We start from the raw sequence: 21,580 nt of genomic DNA on the forward strand, positions 1-21,580 counted from the left end.
GCAATTTTTTTTAGTCTTTATTATTGCAGTTCTGACATACGCAGAACAACTTACAATGTTACAGATATATTATTTGTATATCTTTTATTATGTTCTTCATATCTTCAACCATTCATTTAAAGCAGCCATCTTCGCCACAAAGGCTTTTTTATCTTTTTTACATGTATTTTATGCACGCGCTAGCACCGTATAATATACGCTGAGTATGTGATAGCCATAGTCACCGCTGAGTATGTGATAGCCATAGTCACCGGTCAACATGCGACAACTTACGTCGTCTACCCATTTACCAATCTCGAATGGAAGGACGGCTGAGTTGACCGGGGGTCGGCTACCCGGATGAACCTGTAGAAACTGCAAGATTCGAGCCCTGGTCGTGGGAGTAGTAGACGGACACGCTAACCACTCGGCCACGAGACCCTTGATTATTTTTTAAAATAACGCGTCTAATTTGTTGCAGATTTAAGTAACAAGTGGATATGAAGATGATAAATAATTTAGTCTAATTAGTTCGTTGATGAGTGACTGTAATTGATGTTGTTGAAGAATTTTCGGTTTAAAGTTATTTCGCTTTTGTTGTCAAATTATAAATTAGACAATTTAAGACGAGTAGAAATAATTTTATTTTTTTAACCAAACAAACGTATCAATCTCGTACTAAAGTAAAAAGTGAAGAGGAAAAGTAAAGCAAAGTAGTAGTAATAATAATAAAGTAATTTCATATATAATTATCAAAATTAATAATTAAGCTAATTAATATTTAAAAATGTTAAATGTTTAGAATGTTTATAACAACTATATACATTTAATCCCCTATAATATTCCCGCGCAGGAGGCGGAGCCATTTAAGTGGGAAAATGTTTGTTCTTTGTGTTGAATTTGATTTTTCTACTCTTCTTGAAATATGTGGCTGCTAGTACCAATATGGCTGGCGTTGATCTTGTTTCTCGTGATGATGTTGCTGTTGTCGATAATGTTTTTGATGGTTCAGCCGTGGTTGATATTTTTCTTTTTTCTTGTAATGTTGATGGCGTTGTTGCTGATAATGTGGTTGACGCATTGGTTGTTGGTCCAAATCCTGTTCTGACGTCTCATGTGAAGTTCTATCTAGCTTCGAGTGATTTCAAAAATGAGAAGAATGTAAGAATCATAGACTATGTTCTGCTTTTTTTGTGATGATCTTGCTGCTGCTGCTGAACAGGAAAAAAAAGAAAGAATTGGAAGGAGAGAATCGTTAATGTGTAAATTTGCTGATGAGATGGTAAAATTCAGCTCAGCATTTCTGTCTGTGGTGTCATTTTCTAGATGCTTTTCCACAGCTAAATTTTACCAGTTGGATGTCATTTTTTTCTAAATTTTCCCAGTTGGATGTCATTTTTCCTAAATTTTCCCAGTTGGATGTAATTTTTTATCTTTGTTCTTGCACAAAACAAATTTCATTTCATTGGATTTTTCTGGCGGCTGCCCCTCTTCAATTTTGTTTACATTCTCTAGGCTCAAATTTATTTTTAAAGGTTCTTTTTCTTGAAACTGGTTGGCACATTTTGGTTTGATTTCACCAAAGTCAATGACGTGTTCAATCGTTAGGATAATTTCATCATGTTTTTCATTTTTTGGCTCTATCGTCTGGAGAACTGATGGTTCATTGATGTGAATCTTTTGCACAAAATCACGGGAATCGTTTGTCAAAACGTTTTCATTGGTTCTTGAGTCGATCAATTTGGTGTTGGCATCGTCAACATTCATTTACAACATACATTTAATCCTCTACAATGTAATTGATGTTGGAAGGCAAAGCCTGACCACGATGGAGCAGCATATTTTATGTGGAAAATTATGAGGGGACTCAGTGACGTTGAATAATTTAATGCCCTTGAGTCCATGGGAGCATAACGTTTTGAAAGCGTGCAATGTCTGTAGGCCTTCTTGATGATGTGATCGATTTGGGGAGTAATGTTGAGCGTTGAGGTAAAATTTTAAATTGGTTAGTGCGGATGATTGAAGGGTGTTCCGGAGGTTGAATAATTTTTTTTGTGATTATTGTGAATGATTATTTCAAATGACTTTTTTAATTTTAGTAAAAGATTGCACTGTTTGGACAATGTAAAAAGTGAGTTACATTCAGATTGAATGGTGTTTTTGTTAGATAAAGGGATAATGAGATATGTTATATGTCGTCTGCATATTTTACGATTTTGTTTGAGTCGTGCTTTGGCTATAAGGTAGATGCATTGGTGATGAAGGCAGAAGGACCAATAACAGAACCTTGAACGACATTGGAGTTAATCGCTAAAGTTGTAGAGCGTTTGAAATTATGTAGAGTGTTTTCAATCAAGTAAGAAAGCAATTAAAGATTATAGATTTTATCAAGTAAAGGAAAAGAGGCAAGATTAGAAGCGAGTAATAAATTAGAGTATTGAAAGCTTTAGAGAAATCATTAACGATAAGGTGAACAAACTCATTATTATTTAGTAGAGAAGTAATTGTAAAGTAAGAGAAATGTTAGCAGCTATAAAAGACCCAGTTGGTTGGAAGGCGAATCGGTCCTGGAGATGTGTTTTGACAGATGGATGATTAAGATATGGATTGAGGTATGATTTAACAATTTGCATTCCTAAGATGTGTTAAAAAATTGGAGTAATGGATATTGGGCAATAGTCGATGAGTGAGGTTGGATGATTGAATTTAGGTATAGTGTGAATAGTGCTGTAGACGTTGATGGGATGTCCAAACGTTGTAGATGATATACTTGCACCTCTGATTCTGTTGACTAGCTTTCATATCTCTTTGTTACCCCGCTTGACAACAGAGAACGTTTTAGAATTGTAATTGATGATGACGATTTTGATGCAATCGGTGATGGCAGCTGCTAGCTCGAGGTTGCCTGATTTTATCTGCTGATTATTTCTATGAATGGGGTGACGAAGGGTGATCCGGATGATTTAACGGTAAATGCGTGAAAGTGGGTAATAACGTTCGAATGATGCATGATGCTCAGGAGTTTGTCAAATTAAAGTTGATGACAGCTATTAAAATTAACATTATTAATGATGTTATTATTATTATTATCATTATTATTACAGGAGTCAGGAGTACTAAAATTATTGTCATCATTATCCACAAAATGATGTTGATGATGATGATGATTATTATTATTATTATTATTATTATCCTCATTACCATTGTAGTCAACAACATTTAGAAAAGATTTTTTATTCAACCAAGCATTTGGTTTGCTTTGTTTGATGCTCTGATGACTTAATTTTTCCATTTTAAGTTATTTGAAAAAATCACTCCAAGATCTTTCTCGGATTCAGATTCAGCAAGAAATATTCCATTTATATACAGTGGACATTTTTTATTACCTGATTCGTAGTGCATAACAGTACATTTTTCAATATTGAACCGTAGAAGCCAGTTTTGTTGTATTTTTCAGATTAGTTGGTAAGTCATTGTTGTAGAGAATGAATAATAAAGAACCAATAACAGCACTAAAAATTTCAGCCCAGTCAGAAATAGTTTCCTCTTGAACAATTCTTTGTTTTCTGTTTTTAAAAAACGATACAATTCATTTATACATCAATCTATTTATTCCATAAGCATTTAATTTAGCTAATAATTTTCTGTGTGGAACAGTATCAAATGTCTTGGCAAAATCAAACAGGACTACATCCACTGGAATAGAATTATCCAATTAAAATGATATGCATTAAAACTTAAATGTTTAATAGCATGTGGTTTTACAATTCTAGTGACATTCAAGATGTTGATGGAAGGTGGCTTGTGGTGGGTGGAATAACAAATTTAATTTTGATGATGTCATTATTGTTGATACTCGACGTTTGTTGTCACTTGAGGTGGCCGCTCTTTTTGCGAGAGGTTGATATTATTGTTGAAATGTTATGATAATTTAGCTGATGATGCTTCTTGGATAGAGATAATGCCGATGGTGATACCTGGTGGGTTGACTGGCACTGTTGTAGCTGGTTAGATGATGATGGTCTCAAGTGACCTAGATGAAACTGATGTGATGATGATGATGAATTTTGGTGACCTGATTTATATAGCTGGAGCTGATGTGATTTTGGTGATGAGTCCTGGAGATTATCCTGGCAATGATGGAGCTGATATGGCGATGATGATGAACCTTGGCAACTCAACTGGTTATGTAGGAGTTTGTATGACGGCGATGATAAGCCCTGGTGGCATTGCTGTAGCTGATATGATGATAATAATAATGAAAAAAGCCCTGTTGATTTTACTGGCACTGTTGAAACTGATTTGACAATAAAGTTGATTGGGATGAAGAATCCTGGTGAGACTGATGTGGGGGTGATGATGGTAAACCTAAAGGACTTAACTGACATTGTTGAAGCTGGTGCGATAGTGAAGGTGGGTTTTGGTGACATATAATAAGTTGCTGAAGCTTTTATGATAATGATAAATTCTGTGGGTGTGGCTGATGAAACTGATGGGATGATTATAGATCCTGTGAGCTTATTTGGCATTGTAGTAAAAGATGATGTGATGAAAATGATGAACCCTGCTGACGAGGATGTTTTTGTTGTTGAAGCTGATGCAATGATTTATGATTACATGCAATGTAATGATGATGGCTGCTGGGTTGCTGATGATTGGGTTTCTATATTTTAAAGCAAACTGCAAAATAATAAGATTTTACTAACTTGGCGTTGGATTGAGGACTTATACGATTTGAGATTAATTAGTTGGTCGCGCGTATAAACATAAACATAAAGAAATGATGGGCTCGAAAAACATATGCCCATATCTAAATGAAATAAACTGTTATTATAATATCATTATATATGATGACTTTTCAAAAACAGAAATAAACACACACACACTCACTTATATACTTCTAACTAAAATACACACACTCACTTATATACTTCTAAATAAAATAAAATAAAGATGTACGTTACCCACACATACTATCACCACAAACTACATCCACACACTCGTATAATAAAACAAAACTGATAATGAATAATCTTAATCAAGCACACCTACCCAGACGTCTATACACACCGTAAATACATATAAATACTTTAAAAAGTATAGTAATAACCAATAAATTTCAATAACTATATATTAACCTAACAATATACATATATTTAGTTCACACATACATCCAAACACTCGTTTACTTATACACAATCTTGTCTATACACAAATTCATCACACATACTTACACATAAAATAAAATAATAATAATAAAATAAATTAAATAAATAGTAAATAAGTATACCTATATAGAAATTCTATAATTAAACAAACCATCTCAGATACATATGTGTTGTACACCCCATCACATCATACATACAATATGTATGACACAATCGTAACATGAAGTGGAACAAACAGATACATAATTAATTAAACAGATAAAACAATAAATAAAAGAAAAACTTCAGTGACATAACGGTATCATAATATAAATTGAAATAAAAATATACAGTATTTTTTAATTATAATAAACAACCACAAACAAAATAATGAAGTTAATGGCAATCATTCAGCAATTGTTTAATAATAAATTAAACAAACATATAACGTCCAACAACATTTACTGTTTACCATTTATAACAATCATATTCAAATTTCCAAGGAATGTTAAACCAATGATTGTCCAGATTCTTCTTAAATTCAGCAATGTTACGAGAGCACACCACATCTTCAGGAAGGTCATTCCACAATCTAACGACTCGATTTGTAAAATAATACTTTCTTAGATTTTTATTGAAAGGTTTAACTTTGAGCTTTAATTTATGGCCTCTTGTTCTGTTGTCGTTCACCTTTTCAATGACAGGATGACCATCATCGGATTCACTCTTCAACATATTAAAAATTAGTATCATATCTCTATTTCTACGGTATGTCAATGTGGGCAGATCAAGATGTTTCAGTCTTTCCTCATACCTTAAATTGGAACAATTCTTTACCATTTTTGTATAGATGTGCACATTGAGCAAATTAATAAGAATAATGATTTTAATAGCCTTTTATCTTCAATTAAATTTTTATAATGATTTAAAAGAATGTAAGTACGGTGAAGGCGGGTATAATATGGAAATCGGTGAGGAAAAACGTTATTAGTTCAGCGTCAAAAATACAAATATTATTAGATCAAAAAAACAGATAATAATTGAAAAACTGATTAAATAATTAATAGATTAAATGAAAAAAAACCGGTTATCCGAAGGAACAGGAATTAATCGCACCATTAGAAAAAAGAAAATATCCGTTACAGAATGCATTGCTTGTTTAAACAAGCTGTATCATTCAATTTAGCTGTGCTTCAAATTGTTTTACAACTCTTGCATACTTTCAGATATACCCGATACAACCTAATTTGTAAATACTATTTATTTTACTAAACAAAGCAAAAATTAGAGTAGCTTAATTAAAAAAAACATAAAATGCTGGATATATGATGGTGCAACTTTTACAATAAATATCAACGCTGAAATGTCACTAAAGTTTTGTAATAAAAGTTTTGGAATAAATGTTTTATAATAAATGTTATTGAACTAGAACAATGTTGAATTTAACATATTTAACATTCAAAGAAATTTCGAAAATTAATTAATCCTGCCTTAAATAGAGTTTCTGTTGAACCTAAAATAATTTATAAAGATGGCAACAACATTATTACTGATGATGATGTCATTTGTAACAAATTCAATGAATTTTTTCCCGACCCATTAGGTGATAGTGTCATTGACAGGTAGGAATTTATTGCTCCAAACATTCTTTTGGGTACTCGTTTGACCAATTCATTTTTCTGTTGGAGATTAATGAAAGGGAAATCCTCAATATAGTTGATAATATAGAAAACATTTATAGCTTGAGTTGTGATGATAATTCCAATAATTTGTTGAGAAAACGGATCCATCTTCTTGTCACTCCACTGAAATATTTGTTTAATTTGTCATTTCGCTCTAGTGTATTCCCAGGTTGTTACAAGATTTGTAACAACCTGGTGTTTGTCTGTGTTGAGCTCATGTAAGAAAATTCCAGTTTCTAAATCTGGCTCCAAACACATTTTGAATAACTATCGATCAATAACATTGGTTTCATCCATCGCCAAAATTATGGAAAGTTAAGTTATGGAAAAATTGTTTTTACAAAATTGGTTAACTTTTTGAATAATCACCATGTTTTATTACCATTTCAATGTGGTTTTAAACAACGATCTTTAATTGACTTTGTTGTTCATGACATGATTTATTATTTTGTTTCTAATATGGAATTTAGGAGATGCACAGTTGAAGTTTTCGTTGATGAAGTTTTCGTTGACTTTAAAAAAGCATTTTACATAATAAATCATAAATCATTTTTAAATAAGCTGGGCTCCTACCGGGTCAGAGGAAAAGCCTTGGAATGGTTCAAAAATTATTGATCTAATTTATGTCATTATATCGTCATTGGTAATTATAAGTCTGAAGAATTATTTCTTTATTCTGATGTACCTAAGTGTTCCATATTATGACCTACACTTTTCAATTTGTTTATAAACATTGTTGAGTTGTCCACAGTCAAAAATATTTTCTTCATGCTGACGACTCTTCGTTTTAATCGGCATAATTAGTAAATTGAGCAGAAACTTTCCTTCTTACGTTACATTACTTCTTTATTATGCTTTTATTTACTCATACATAATTTACTGACTTTCTTTTTGGGGCTATAGCCCTCTAAGTCATTTAAATCTTTTAATTAAATGTCAAAATTATTATAACATAGTACTTTATAATTTTAAAAAATATCGTCATATAAGTATTATTTCAGTCATCTATTTCAATATATGACTCTTCCAAGATAAGTCAGAATCAACAACTACCCCTAGAAATCTGATTGAAACAGTTTGGTCTAAAACGATTCCAATTACGAAGTTTTATAATATTTATCTTGCCTTTTTTTCATAATGTATCTCCAAATGCTTTGTCTATCTTAGACAATTATAAATATATTAAAAATATCAATTTTAGACATTGTGATGAATTTGATTTTTCATTAATAAAAACTTGTGTTTGTCGCAGTAGTGTTTTGTTTGCAGGCATGCAATTATGGAATCAACTGTATCTCCAAATGCTTTGTCTATCTTAGACAATTATAAATATAATAAAAATATCAATTTTAGACATTGTGATGAATTTGATTTTTCATTAATAAAAACTTGTGTTTGTCGCAGTAGTGTCTTGTTTGCAGGTATGCAATTATGGAATCAACTGCCTCTGCAAGCAAAATTTTGTACCAGTTATGAACGTCTTTTGTTTTTTTTTATTAAACACATAAGTGCACTACTGTTACTATTCTGTTTATATAGTAATTTATTTGAACATTATATTTCGTTTTGATATTTAATTTTGTTTTTTAATTCTTTATGTATATTTTTTCCTGCTTTTAGAGTGGCCATAAAAGCTTGTGTTAAGCTTTTGTTCTTCCGAATAAACTGTTTAATAAATAGATAAATAAATATTAACTTACAAACAGAATGCTGTAGCAAGAACAAGACATATTATTTGTGTACAAAAAATTGTTAAAAAGTTGAGAATGTAGTTTTTTTTGGTGTAATGAGACCAGGGAGGTGCCTGTTAAGCACGACGACGACCCGTTCGCCTATACGTACACCAAAAAAAGATACTAAATACGCATAGTCTTAAATATAATGCATGAAATAAATCAATTAAAAATTATTAAAATGAATAAAATTTATAAAAATTAATAAATATTTATTAATAAACTATAAAAATGTAAAAAGTGTAAAATTTGATGAGTTTGATGAATAATTGTACATGGAAACTAGAGTGATACCAGACTCAAATAATGTGCGAGGGAGCGTTCGAGGGTCAGTATATGTATAATAAATATATGAATGCGACATTACATTTCAACCACTCGCCTTTCTGCATACTTAGTGTTTTTCATTGTATACAAACCAAATATCTGGCTGAACACATCTGTTTCCAAAGCAAATTTTATTTTTTAATAACTTGTTTGCAGTCATGCCTCACATCGTTCAGCGCTAAAAAACATTTGTTTTATAAACCAAATCCTGAAAAAGTTACTGAATTCAAGTGAGTAAACAGTAGTCAAAGTATTTTATATCTAGTCCAACCTCAAAATTCATGTTGATCATGAGAAGCTCCTGGAATCGGAATTTATGCAGGGGTGGGGAACAACCATGAGGAATCGAAGCCTTCAAGTGCTTCAAAAATTATGAAATGTGACGTGAAGTTTAAAGATCGAAGAACAATCAAAAAGTAACTTATTTATGAAACAAAGAACGATATCATCAAAGCTGAAAATCTCTATATACGCGAATACATTGACGTAAATGTTAATAACAAGTTGAATAAGGTGTTGATCGATAGTGGTGTTGATCGATAGTGATAAACCTGAGAAACGAAAAACACCCTGAAGGCAACATGAAAAGCAAGACCATAATGTGTCCCTACCCTGGGACAAATTCTGAATACCTTGTTGTCCACCACAGGACTACGATGATTAGCAGTGATAGTATGTCTGCCTTTGCAAAACTCATTTTTCCAAATTTTTGCAATATCCTTTCTTTATGACGTCATTCGCAAAATCATCCTCATCGTCATCTTATCATTTTATTTTTTAATGTCAGAAAAATAGGACAGCAATTTGACAACGTACAAGGTGTGTGGGTTCAGAAAGCTTATTTCGGATAAAAAGTCATTGATAACCTTGGTACCGGGGTGAAGATTTATTGTGCAGTTATTCCCGATATAGCAAAAAATTTATTACTGACAACGTATGTAATGAAATTGATCAAAAACACAAAAAATTACGGTGAAGCTATTATTATTAGTGATCATTCAAATATCACAGTTTTTTCTGAAAGAAACGCCAACCAGATTAAGTCAACCTACAACAACCATATTTTTAAGTGTTACAACTGCGCCAATAACTACATTCACAACAACCACAATGACAATAACACAAACAATATCAACTACAAGACTAATTATATAAACAGCCTCAACATCAGCCTTAAAATTGCCAGCAACAACAAAATCAAATCAAATACAGTTTCGAAACCAACAATTCTAAAACTAAACATAACACAACCACATTCATCAAAACCCACATTGGCGCCAAAAACAACACCACTCCCGCGAATTTGGTTGTCAATGGCCAATTAGATGTATTATACGGATCGGCATCCAAAATGGATTTCAGCTCCTGGTTTGTGTTCGCATTCCCGAATAGGATTTTATCATTATTTCTTGCGTGGCTGTGGCTTTTGTTCCTCTTCCTTGATTTCAAAGAAATAGTGAAATTAATATCAAAGATTAAAAAAAATAAAAGTGATAAGATGACGATGAGGATGATTTAGCGAATGACGTCATAAAGAAAGGATATTGCAAAAATTTGAAAAAATGAGTTTTGCAGAGGCAGACATACCATCATTGTTAATCATTGTGGTTCCATGGTGGACAACAAGGTATTCAGAATTTGTCCCAGGGTGAATAAACCTTGTGGTCTTGCACTAGGCTGCAAAAGTGAATTAACAAATTTTGGCATCAAAGATTATCGACAAATAAATGAATGAAAACAGGTGAACTACGAAGATACCCTGAAAGAATTATTATTAGAGATCATTTTGAGAGATGATTCATGTTGATTATTCATGACTTGATGATTGATATTTGAATATGACATTTTTGTTTTTACCATTTTTCTTGAGTTATGTTTAGACCTCTGTTGATGATCAATTTTAGAGAATGAACTCTTGCGATTTTCTTGGATTAATAATATATTTTGTGTTCGATTTGCTAAATTTTGAAGTTCTATAAATAAAATAGTTGATTCAATTACTCACGCGTTGCACTCCAGATTTTTGCAAACGCAACTGAAAACATCCTTGGCCATTAAATGAGATGTCCTGTAGACGGGAAAAATAAGGTTACTATACTTTGCCGATCTCAACCGAGCTCGATCAGAAACATCAGGCACTGATTTTATAATTTCTTTTAGATAGTCTGTTGCGTTTCCCGCCAAAATTATCTTAACCGGAGCGCAATTTCGCTTTACAGATGTCTGAAGCTACCTTTTATAACCCTGAATGCAGTTTTGCGAGATGCGCGTTAGCATTCATATATCTGATAAGCTGACTAGGAACTAATTGTTCAATGGTTTTTAAAATAAACGATAAATTGGAGAATGGGCTATAACGGCTTTCAACATCGCGTGATAACTCATGCTTCTTCAATAAAGGTGATATAATCTTTTGAGATTTTGGCAAAATTAACGATTTAATACAACTGTTGATCATGACTTAGAAAAATGGTGACAGTATATCTAATAGCATTTTAATGATGAACATTGGGATTACACACGAATAACAAATGTTTATATAACTTGTTGAAAGTGCAAATCGCTATTTCATTAATTTTGCATTTAACGTTTTTAGAGCATCATTCGCATCATCTTTCATGAAAGACGGTTGCAGTACATGGAAAAAGAACAGCTGGAAACGTGGAAACAAAGTAGACCAGGAGAAAGAATACTGGACATTGGTTTGTTTTTATTCAATGATATAACAATTTATTTCGTCATCTGATTTTTTATAAAATAGCATTAGTTTAACAGCAGCGTCAAAAAAATTAAAAATTTCCAGCATCATAAAAATACCAATATTGTTATATATGGTTATACCGATATATATTTATGAATATGCAGACATACCACAGTCAAATGGATTAAATGATATGCGGATAGACCCCGAACAACTGAGTTGCTTAAATTTTTTGTGGGATTCACAGCAAGAATGTAGTGCCTACATCAAATTAAATGCTATTAGCACTGAATTTACTGCCAAACGACATGGGGGAGAAAAAGGAGTTTCTTTCAGAATTCAGGTTATAGATCACTCCACAAACAGATTGATAACTCAATATAAAAAGTTTTCTATTTAGATAAAAATAACAAATAAGCAAATAAATTTTATATAAAATTCTTAAAAGCTAAAATATCACTAAAAATTAATATTGGCAATTTTTAAAGGTTGAAACATACACTGACACTCAGCCGCCATCAAGTACGGCTCAGCAATGTACGTCTCGCCCAGGTTGCCCTTCTTCAGATTGCACCCCCAAGTTAATTCATTGTGCATCCTGTCAAGTTAAAGTTTTCAAGGTTTTAATCATTTTCCAGAACTAACATAATAGAATTATTTTAAGTCAACTGTTACAAATTTCGTATATGAAAAATTGTTTTCTAAAATTGTATTTGGTTGACAAATTATATTTACAGTTTGGTCAAATTTTCAAAAAGTAATGAGTTTTGAGTCGCTCCCCAACGCAGTGTTGGAGATTTCATCGATGTAACCCATCAAGGCGGAGACTTCGTATGATGGATGATTTGGTGGATGATAGATGGCGCAGATCATGTATGGTGCACTGTCAATAATGCACTTGAGACAAAGGGTTTCCAGTGCATCATTGATAGCATGAGGCAAAACGATGTGAATTTGAGATGAAATGAATGACTTTCAATAGGTAACAACGCCTCCTCCACGCCGCCTCCAGGGTGGTCTTTTCTGAAGGGTGTGTAGCCATCTATTGCGATCAAACCATCAGGGTGATCTGGCTTAAGCCATGACTCGGTGATGATGATAATGTTTGGATGGAGATGATACACATCACATCTCAAATGCTCAATAGCATGTGGCTTGACAATGCTAGTGACATTCATAATGTAGATGGTGGGTGGATGATGACATGGGGTGATTTTGGCTGGGTTGTAAGTCGGAGTGAATTTTGTTGATTAGATTTAGATGATTAAGTGAAGAGCGTCGACTAGGGTGGTTGCTCTTTTACGTGTTGATGAAATTACTATAAAGTACAATTATTGTAGTATATCCTGAGTTTTATTTTATTTGTATCATTAATTGGCGTAACATTTCTTTTTATGATTTGTTTGAGAACGATTTAGTCTATTTTATGTGCCGTTGATATATGATTTCTGTAATATAGGTTTATGTCGTTGTCCTCTATCCAAAGATTACAAATATAGCAAAAATAACAATAATTAAATAATATAGCGCAATTTGATCATTCAGGCGGTTATAACATTACCCCCACCTTAGCCTGTTGATCCCTAACGTAAGCGTTATTTCTTTATTCCAAAGAATAGGGCTAAACTTCCGATGGGCAACTTTCAACTTTGTCCACTTTCTTCTTTGATCTTGGGTCCTATAGGTCACGTCATTTATTCTGTTAATGACCCTGTATGGATCTTTCCAATTTCTTTGAAGTTTTAGGCAACGCCGTGGGTTTTATGGCCAAATGAAGTCATTTTTGTTACCGCTACCGCTTTTGAGGTCATATTGAGTTTTAGTATTTTTCTTGCCTTCTCTCGTTCTGATTTACACGTTCAGGTAGATATTGTCCAATCTTTACAAAAGTTTTTTGACTAATTTCGTCACTGGTTGGAAACTACCAACCATTCTAAAATCCCTTATTTTAATTGGGTTCCCCGATATATTCACTATTTGGATCGGAATTCTCGCTGTCTTTGATGGCCTCTACCAGGCATTTTTCCACCATGATATTCGGTATTTTGGGCGTTGACCTTGATTTCACCAAAATATTTTCTTGGCTCCTGCATTCACTGTTTTTCAATTTTCCCTCAATGATGTTTTCTGACAGACTTGGTGTTACCATATCGCCATCGGCCGTTACATGGGTGCATTTTGTTTCTCGTTTCCCATAACCACTTTTGTGTTTTTACCTCTTAAAACACGCTTTTTCAGATCTATGTGGAAGCCGTACTTCATCATGTCGAGGCCCAAGATGCATTCATCGATAATATCTGCCACCAGAAACGTGCCCCCAACTCCAAGCCTCCCAACTCTACAGTGCATGAATTTTTTCCGTACCAGACGCCATTCATCCAGTGGCAGTTTGAAGTAGATACTTTTTAAATCTTTCTTGCTTTTAATCCATTGCCTTATCTTGTCTAAAAATAGACTTAGTTGCTACTGTATCAATGGCTATCAGGCATTTACGTAGGTCTATTTTTTCTTACACCCAAAGGTCATCTCGGTTGCGATGCAGTTTCGGAACATAAATAATATTGCTGGGAACGTGTGTTTTTTCAGTTAACCTGGGCCCCGCAGGGTTGGCATTAACTGCGGACCTTGAGCTGGCATTTTTTCGAAAGTTGGTTTTCCCCGCATCGTTCCCCGATAAGCGTTACTTTTCAGGGGCCTCTTACAATATTTCCTGATGTGCCCTTTTTGCCCTAGTTTCAGCATTTTTCTGTTGTTATAACAATCTTTCGACACTCATTCTTTTCGTAAATTTGCTGTATTTTTGTGTTTCTTTTAGTAAAAGTCTTCAGCATACCTGTGTCCATATTGTCGATCTAACGCGTCGGTAAGAATCTCAAAATTGTGCTCCACTCGTAGCTGAATTCTGCTGCTTCAAGCTTTAAGCTACTACAGAAATCATATGTCAACGGCACATAAAATAGATGAAGTCGGTCTCAAACAAATCATAAAAAGAAATGGCAGAGGGCAGCAGCAACATCACATGTAATCATATGTCTAATATGTCTTATTGCGCAGAGGTGATAGTTGCAGGATCTGACGATTTCTGATATGTGTTTATCAAAATTTAGATGTCTGTCAAAAGTGACCCCAAGCAACTTGATCGCATCCGAGATAGGCAATGTGGACCCTGCTATGTCCATTTCCTCGAACTGAAACCTCGGCAGTTGTTGATGTGTCCCAATGACCATAATTTCAGATTTGTTATGGTTGAGAAGAAGGAAATTATTAGCATACCACCGATAAACTTCGCTAGTACAATTGCTTAAGACTCGAATGCTGCTTTCAAGATCGCCAGAAGTGACACATGTATGCAAATGAGCATCATGGGCGTAGTGATGAGAAAATAATCCATTTTTACTAAAAATATCGCTAACAGGAGACACATAGGTAGTGAACAAGATTGTACCGAGGACGGAACCCTGAGGGACTCCAGTGTCGATCAAGCAGGTAGAGGAAGTATGGTTTCCCAGCTTCACAAACTGCTGTCTGCAGCTCAGGTAAGATCTAATCAGTGATAGTGCATGACCATCCACCCCAAACTCTTGTTGTAGGCGTTCGAAAAGAACCGAGTGACTGATGGCATCAAAGGCAGCGGAAAAGTTGAGCCCAACTGCAATGATTAATTTTCAGTAGTTGCCAGCCTAATTAAAAATATTATCAGCAATGTGTAGCAATTCAGTCTCAGTGGAATGATGAGAACGATAAGCAGATTGAAGATTTGGATAGTTATGATTAGACGTTAGGTGAGCACGTAGTCTTAGCAATATGACGCGCTCTAGTAGCTTTGAGAATGTTGATAAGTTTGATATAGGGCGGTAATTTGACGGGTCATCAGGATCCAAGGATGGTTTTTTCAGTAGTGGTAGAACCTGAGCAGTTTTATAAAGTGAAGGAAAGCATCCCGTGCTGAAGACAGAGTTAGTCAGCTTGACCAGAATAGCTGCTAAGATCGATGAGAATTGCTTTAGAATTGAGGTTGGAATAGGGTCAATGGGTGATGTTTTGTTTGGTAGAGAGGCAATGAGTTTAGTCATCTCATCACAATCAGTATCAGCAAATTGAAGAAAAATGTCGCCTTTATATGGACGAGCAGGGAAAGTGACAGAGGAGGATTTAGAGATAGCGGTGAATATTGAGAGATGTATTTTTTTTATTTTTTCCTGAAAAAATGTGCTGAAGGAATTAACCAGCCTTTTGCAATCTGCATCACTATAGCGATGGACAGGGTGGCTGTGAAGAACTTTGTTAGCCAAGCGCCACAGGAAACGATGGTTTGAATTTGATATACCAAATTCAGAGCTTATACAGTCCGCTCTAGATTTGAAGATGACGGTTTTAGCTACGTTTTTTGCAACCCTGTAAGCATGTTTTACCGCGTGACGAGAATCCAGCCGCAATTTTCTTTCTAGGCGTCTACACTCTCTCTTTGCTTGACGTGCTTCATCAAAAAGAGTGAAGATATGTTTTTGGCCACGCCTGATGGTAATAGTTTTTAGTGGAGCGTGTCGATCCAGCAAACTTTGCAAATTCCGATCAAGGGCTGAAGCCAGCATATCAGGATCCAGTGAAGCAGAGAGGATAGAATCAACAACAGCTATTAAGTCAGATTGAAATCTGTTTAGGTTAATGCGATGTATAGGTCTATATGTACGAGTTTCAACTAAGGGCGGAGTACTGAATGTACATATGTTCACAAGAATGATTTTATGGTCAGAGTAGGTGACATCTGATGATCTCACGTCTTTTATGCTGTCGGAAAACAAAGTCAAGGTGGTGATTAGATCAAGAGTCGGTGTGTTGGAAAGCTTACGTATTGAGACAAGTTATTTTCTTTCAGAAGGGAGGAGAGACGCCCGCTACTAAGACAGTTGAAATCGCCACAAATTATAAAGGGAGATGAAGATAAATGTATGTAATTTATCAAAGTCTCCAGTTCCTCAAAAAACGAATCAACAGTCGGACCAGGAAGGCGATAAAGAACGGCGAAAATAATAGCCGACTCAGGGCACACGAGCTTGGGGACAAGCTTGGTGTGAAAATACCAAAATCTAGCGCTGAATGTCGAAATGTTGCCCGGTATACAACAGAGATGCCACCACCACGCCGATCAGGCCTATGATAATGTGCCACAGAAAAACCAGGTGGGGCAATATTCAGCCTCACTGAATTGGGTGCGTCAGATGAGATCCAAGTCTCCGTGAGTGCCAGTATGTCAATGCCATTCTCGACAATGATGTCATGAAGGAGAGCCGCTTTATTGACAGCCGAACGAGCATTCAGAAGACCCAGAATTGTTTTTGTAGAATTTTTATGAGATCCATCTACTGCAGACAACGAGTGCTTAAGCCTGATACGACCCTTCAGAGGCCTCCAGATTCTCAACCGGAACAAAATTTTTCTAGCGGGTCTAGGGATAGGTCGCGAGATGGCTGCAGGTTCCAGTGAAAGCAGCTGCGCGGTTGTGTATGCAAATGTCATCTACAAATAGAAAATGAAAGATATGTATACAATTGTGTGATTGATGTTAAGATAAAAGAATAGAACAATAATTAATGGAATAGTCGACAACAACAGCGACGTTCACAACTTGGATTTTCCGATCGATGTTGACAACATCATCGTGACTGGTGACGAACCAGTTTTCTAGTTGTGGAAGCGAGGAAATCGTCGACAATTGTTGTTTGATTGATGTTTATGATAATTGTCGAAAGCTGTGGCGTAACTGTCGATGGCAGCGAGGAGATCGCAGACGATTGTTGTTTGATTGACGTTTATGCTGATTGTCAAAAGCCGTGACGTAACTGACAATGGCAGCGAGGAAATCTTCGACAATTGTTGTTTGATTGATGTTTATGCTGATTGTCGGAAGCCGTGACGTAACTGACGATGGCAGCGAGGAGATCGTCGACAATTGTTGTTCGATTGAAAGAAACGGTTGAAAAAAATAAATTTGTTCTAGATTGAATAATTTAGTTGTAACGGACAAGGTACATAAGTTAACAATGTTGATAGATTAAAGCCCGCACTATGTACATATGTTAATTGTAACGGGTTCGATATTAACTAAACGCAATGACAGATATATTATTAATCCTCCTTTATTAAAACCTAACTAAATAATTAATTGAATAAATCAAATTAATGAAAATGCAACGATACAATAACCAACTTTACTAATGTCGACTCCGGCGCAAGAGCCGCAGAAAAGAAAGAGGCTTAACTTATTTGCGCAGGCTATTTATTGACTTGCACGGTGCTCTCTCCTAGGTAAGCGCTTATACTTTGTTCTAGTAACCAACCCACGTGACCATACGGCGCTCTCCCCTAGGTAAGCACGTGCTTTGTGCTAGTAACTAGCCCACGTGACCATGTAATGAAATAATTTCCATTACATACCTCCAACGCCTAATAGGATGAATGTAACATTCATCACACATACAAAAATAAAAACTAAACAAAACAAAAATCAATGTCCAAAAATGCAATAAATATTTCTTGACTTTTATATCCTGGAGGAAAATTTGGCAACATTACGTGCACCTGGACGATAACAGAATTGTGTATTATACTCTTGATTTTGAATAAGCAAATCCATGATCGGAAATTTAGAATAGCCTAAACTGAAGTGGTCTTTGTGCCTCTTTAACTCGGGCATTGTATAGTCTGGCATTGGCACGGCTTCGCATCTGATGTTGCTGGTGATGTTGGTCACCACTTCTATTTCTTGATGGATCTGATCTTTCTGAGTCCTGTCTGACTCTGGTCATATAATTCATTGGGGGCCTGTTCGATTAAAAATGAGGTTGCATTTGACTGTTGAGATGGAAGCTTGGCCCCGAACCGAGAAGGGGCTCAACTTTGAAATCTTCCAGTCTCTGATACTTGCTGAGCCATCCCCTCAACCTGCCATCGACCAGCACATGCTTCTTTGAATCTTTGTGGAAGAATTCAGGGCGAAGAATTCAGGGCGAAGAATTCATCTCTCAATTTTGTCGGATTTAACCTGAACTCCTGCAGAATGAGTCTTTTAATTTCGCTATAATCCTTCAGACCGTCGGCAGAAATAGTATGCAACCATGTTTTGGCCTTTTCGTTCAAACTCATTATCAACAAATTGGCTTGAATTTCTCCGTCTACGCGATAGTTTCGCAAAATTTTTTCTACGTGTTCAAAGAAAGCAGGATTATCTCTTGGCTTTAACGGACAAGTTCCTATCAGATGTTTTAAAGACTCCGCGAAAAATCGAGTCTGTTGCATTAGTTTTATTGTGTTATTATCCTCACTAGCCTCATTGGCCACTCTTCGATTATTCATACCTTCTACCTCTAGTCGTCGAATCTCTAATTCTTGGCTCTTAAGCCGGAATTCGTCTTCATCTCTTTCAGGCTGTCTGGCCATCTCTGCTTTTTTAAGCTTATATTCCCTCTCATCTTTTTTCGTTGTCTAACAATCTCCGCTTCTCAAAGCTTATATTCCATTTCTAACTGTTTTCTTTCGTATAAGGTCGATCCACCTTCAGTATCTTCCAACACAGCGCTCTCCGTCGCAATACTGCATGGAGAATCAACGCGGTCCGCCAAAATTGTTGCCCACGTTTCTAACAGCTGTGAAGCTGTGATCTACTCATCAATCGCACACTGGCTTCGTCGATTGACCTCTTCAGTAGTTTCTTCGTTATCTGTTCGTTCGACAGACGTTGTAATTTTTGTTGTTTCGTCTTCGTCAATCGATCCATTGTAATTTTGAATTATCAACTTACAACAAACGTACAACGAATGCATTAACTTATAACTAGGTATTTAATTAATTTTTTATATGAATGTCAAAACGTCCTATTAGTTATTTAATTATTCAATTATTGTCGTACACCAATTAAATAACTACCCCACTTCTGGTACCAATGTAACGGGTTCGATATTAACTAAACGCAATGACAGATATATTATTAATCCTCCTTTATTAAAACCTAACTAAATAATTAATCGAATAAATCAAATTAATGAAAATGCAACGATACAATAACCAACTTTACTAATGTCGACTCCGGCACGAGAGCCGCAGAAAAGAAAGAGGCTTAACTTATTTGCGCAGGCTATTTATTGACTTGCACGGTGCTCTCTCCTAGGTAAGCGCTTATACTTTGTTCTAGTAACCAACCCACGTGACCATACGGCGCTCTCCCCTAGGTAAGCACACGTGCTTTGTGCTAGTAACTAGCCCACGTGACCATGTAATGGAACAATTTCCATTACAGTTAATAATGTCGATAGGTATTATATTTGAGAAAGAATGTTGTAACTGTTGACAGGCGAAGCTAGGTTAATTACGGCTGAAAGCTGATTGGTTCAGGAAGGCGATTGTAGAACATGTGCGTTACGTTCATTGATAAGGATTTATTAGTTCAATTCGCAGCTGACATTTGATTGGCTGAGGAAAGTAGTCTATGTGTAGAATTGCAGGTGAAACACACAATACACTCCAAACACCGTTACAAACCACCTCGAAAACCACAGAAAACCACAATAAATTTCACCAACCAATAATCCGCTGTGTCGCCAGGACCAGTAACACCACCTCCAAGAAAAAACTCGTGAAACAACGACCTCTAACAATACAAATTATCGAAAAACGATAGAGCTTCGCTAAAATACGCAGTCGCGAGACAGCGCAATAGTATAAACAAACCTTTGCGTTTTTTCAAATTAATTGATAACATTGATGATATTCCTGCTTGAATTGTACTCATTAATTCATGCATGTTACAGTATATCATCATTTACGTATCAATGACAATTGAATCCTGATGATATTACAGTATGGACAATATCTGCAGTATAAAGTAAATATAATGGAGATCCGAGGATTGATCTATGTAATAAAACTCTCACTAACAATAACGAAGTTTTATCTGTAATCGGTTGACCAAATACTATTTAAACAAGGTTAAGGGCAATACAGTACATACAATATGACAAAGAAAGTTTTACAAGCAGCTGGTTGTATTTGACTGTCAAAAACAACTGCAACATTAAGTTGAAATTAGAAAGATTGAAAACTAACAAATCAACTAGCCTTGCAAATATGGAAATTCTTGACGTTACGACATAAACCACAATGAAGTTGTGTAATCAGCTACTTTGAAATTGTTGTTTTAAAATTAACTTTGAAACAAACATAAAGTTTGATACAAGCTGCTAATTTTTTCTATCACTAGTGGTCACATTTTTGGTTTAATAGCTTTCTTTACTTTCAACCAAATGTATGCATCAAATGTTTAAAATTACATTAAAATGTTGGAACGTTTTATTAAATTCATACTAAATTTATTATTTTTCTATATGCTTAATAACTGAAGCTTTTGTGTGTTACAATTATATCAAATTAATTACATTGTACTTCAATTTTTATCAAAAGTAAAATATTTTAAGTGCATAAAATAAATATTTTTATTTTCAAAAGCCTAAAGGAGCTGATCGAAAATACAAAACAGACAAAGAAAAGATCGAAAAAAAGAGTGAATCTGAGAAAGTTTGTTTTAAAACTTTTGTTAAATAGTTTTTGTATCAAAATAATTTATAGTCAGAATATTGAAATTCTAAATTTGCAATATAATTATTAAAAAATTTATTAAAAATATTTTGCAGGAAAAGTATCAACCGTCATTTGAGTACACAGTGTTATCCGAGGTTAATATTACAACGACAACGTATAAATGTGAAACTATTTTGTTTGCAAGTTTGTCATCTGTAATAAGGCTCTGATGAATCAAATAAGCAGCGAGCAGTGATAAACTTGATTAATCATTCAATTAAACAACCACATGAGGCTAATGTATATCAATATTTTGTAACAACCTGCCACGTTATGTCATGTTTTTTTGTTTTGTTAGTAATATGGCAGACTATTTAAAATTAGAATAAAAAATTTTTTATAAGAAAATTTATGAAAAAATTTTAAGGACAGCTAAATATA

The 21,580-nt window shown here is 34.7% G+C and overlaps 1 protein-coding gene across 1 annotated transcript; it reads left to right on the forward strand.

The window, feature by feature from the left end:
• Positions 1–11,509: 11,509 nt before the first annotated feature.
• On the forward strand, positions 11,510–21,294 carry HELRODRAFT_142647 (hypothetical protein; the record flags this gene model as incomplete). Its single annotated transcript, XM_009023250.1, has 5 exons — positions 11,510–11,570; positions 11,734–11,912; positions 12,103–12,189; positions 21,068–21,136; positions 21,253–21,294. Coding segments are annotated over 5 exons (438 nt in total), but the record flags the coding sequence as incomplete, so codon positions are not given.
• Between the last annotated feature and the right edge of the window lie 286 nt (positions 21,295–21,580).

The sequence above is a fragment of the Helobdella robusta genome, assembly GCF_000326865.2.
Source record: "Helobdella robusta unplaced genomic scaffold HELROscaffold_35, whole genome shotgun sequence".
Lineage (NCBI taxonomy): Eukaryota > Metazoa > Annelida > Clitellata > Rhynchobdellida > Glossiphoniidae > Helobdella > Helobdella robusta.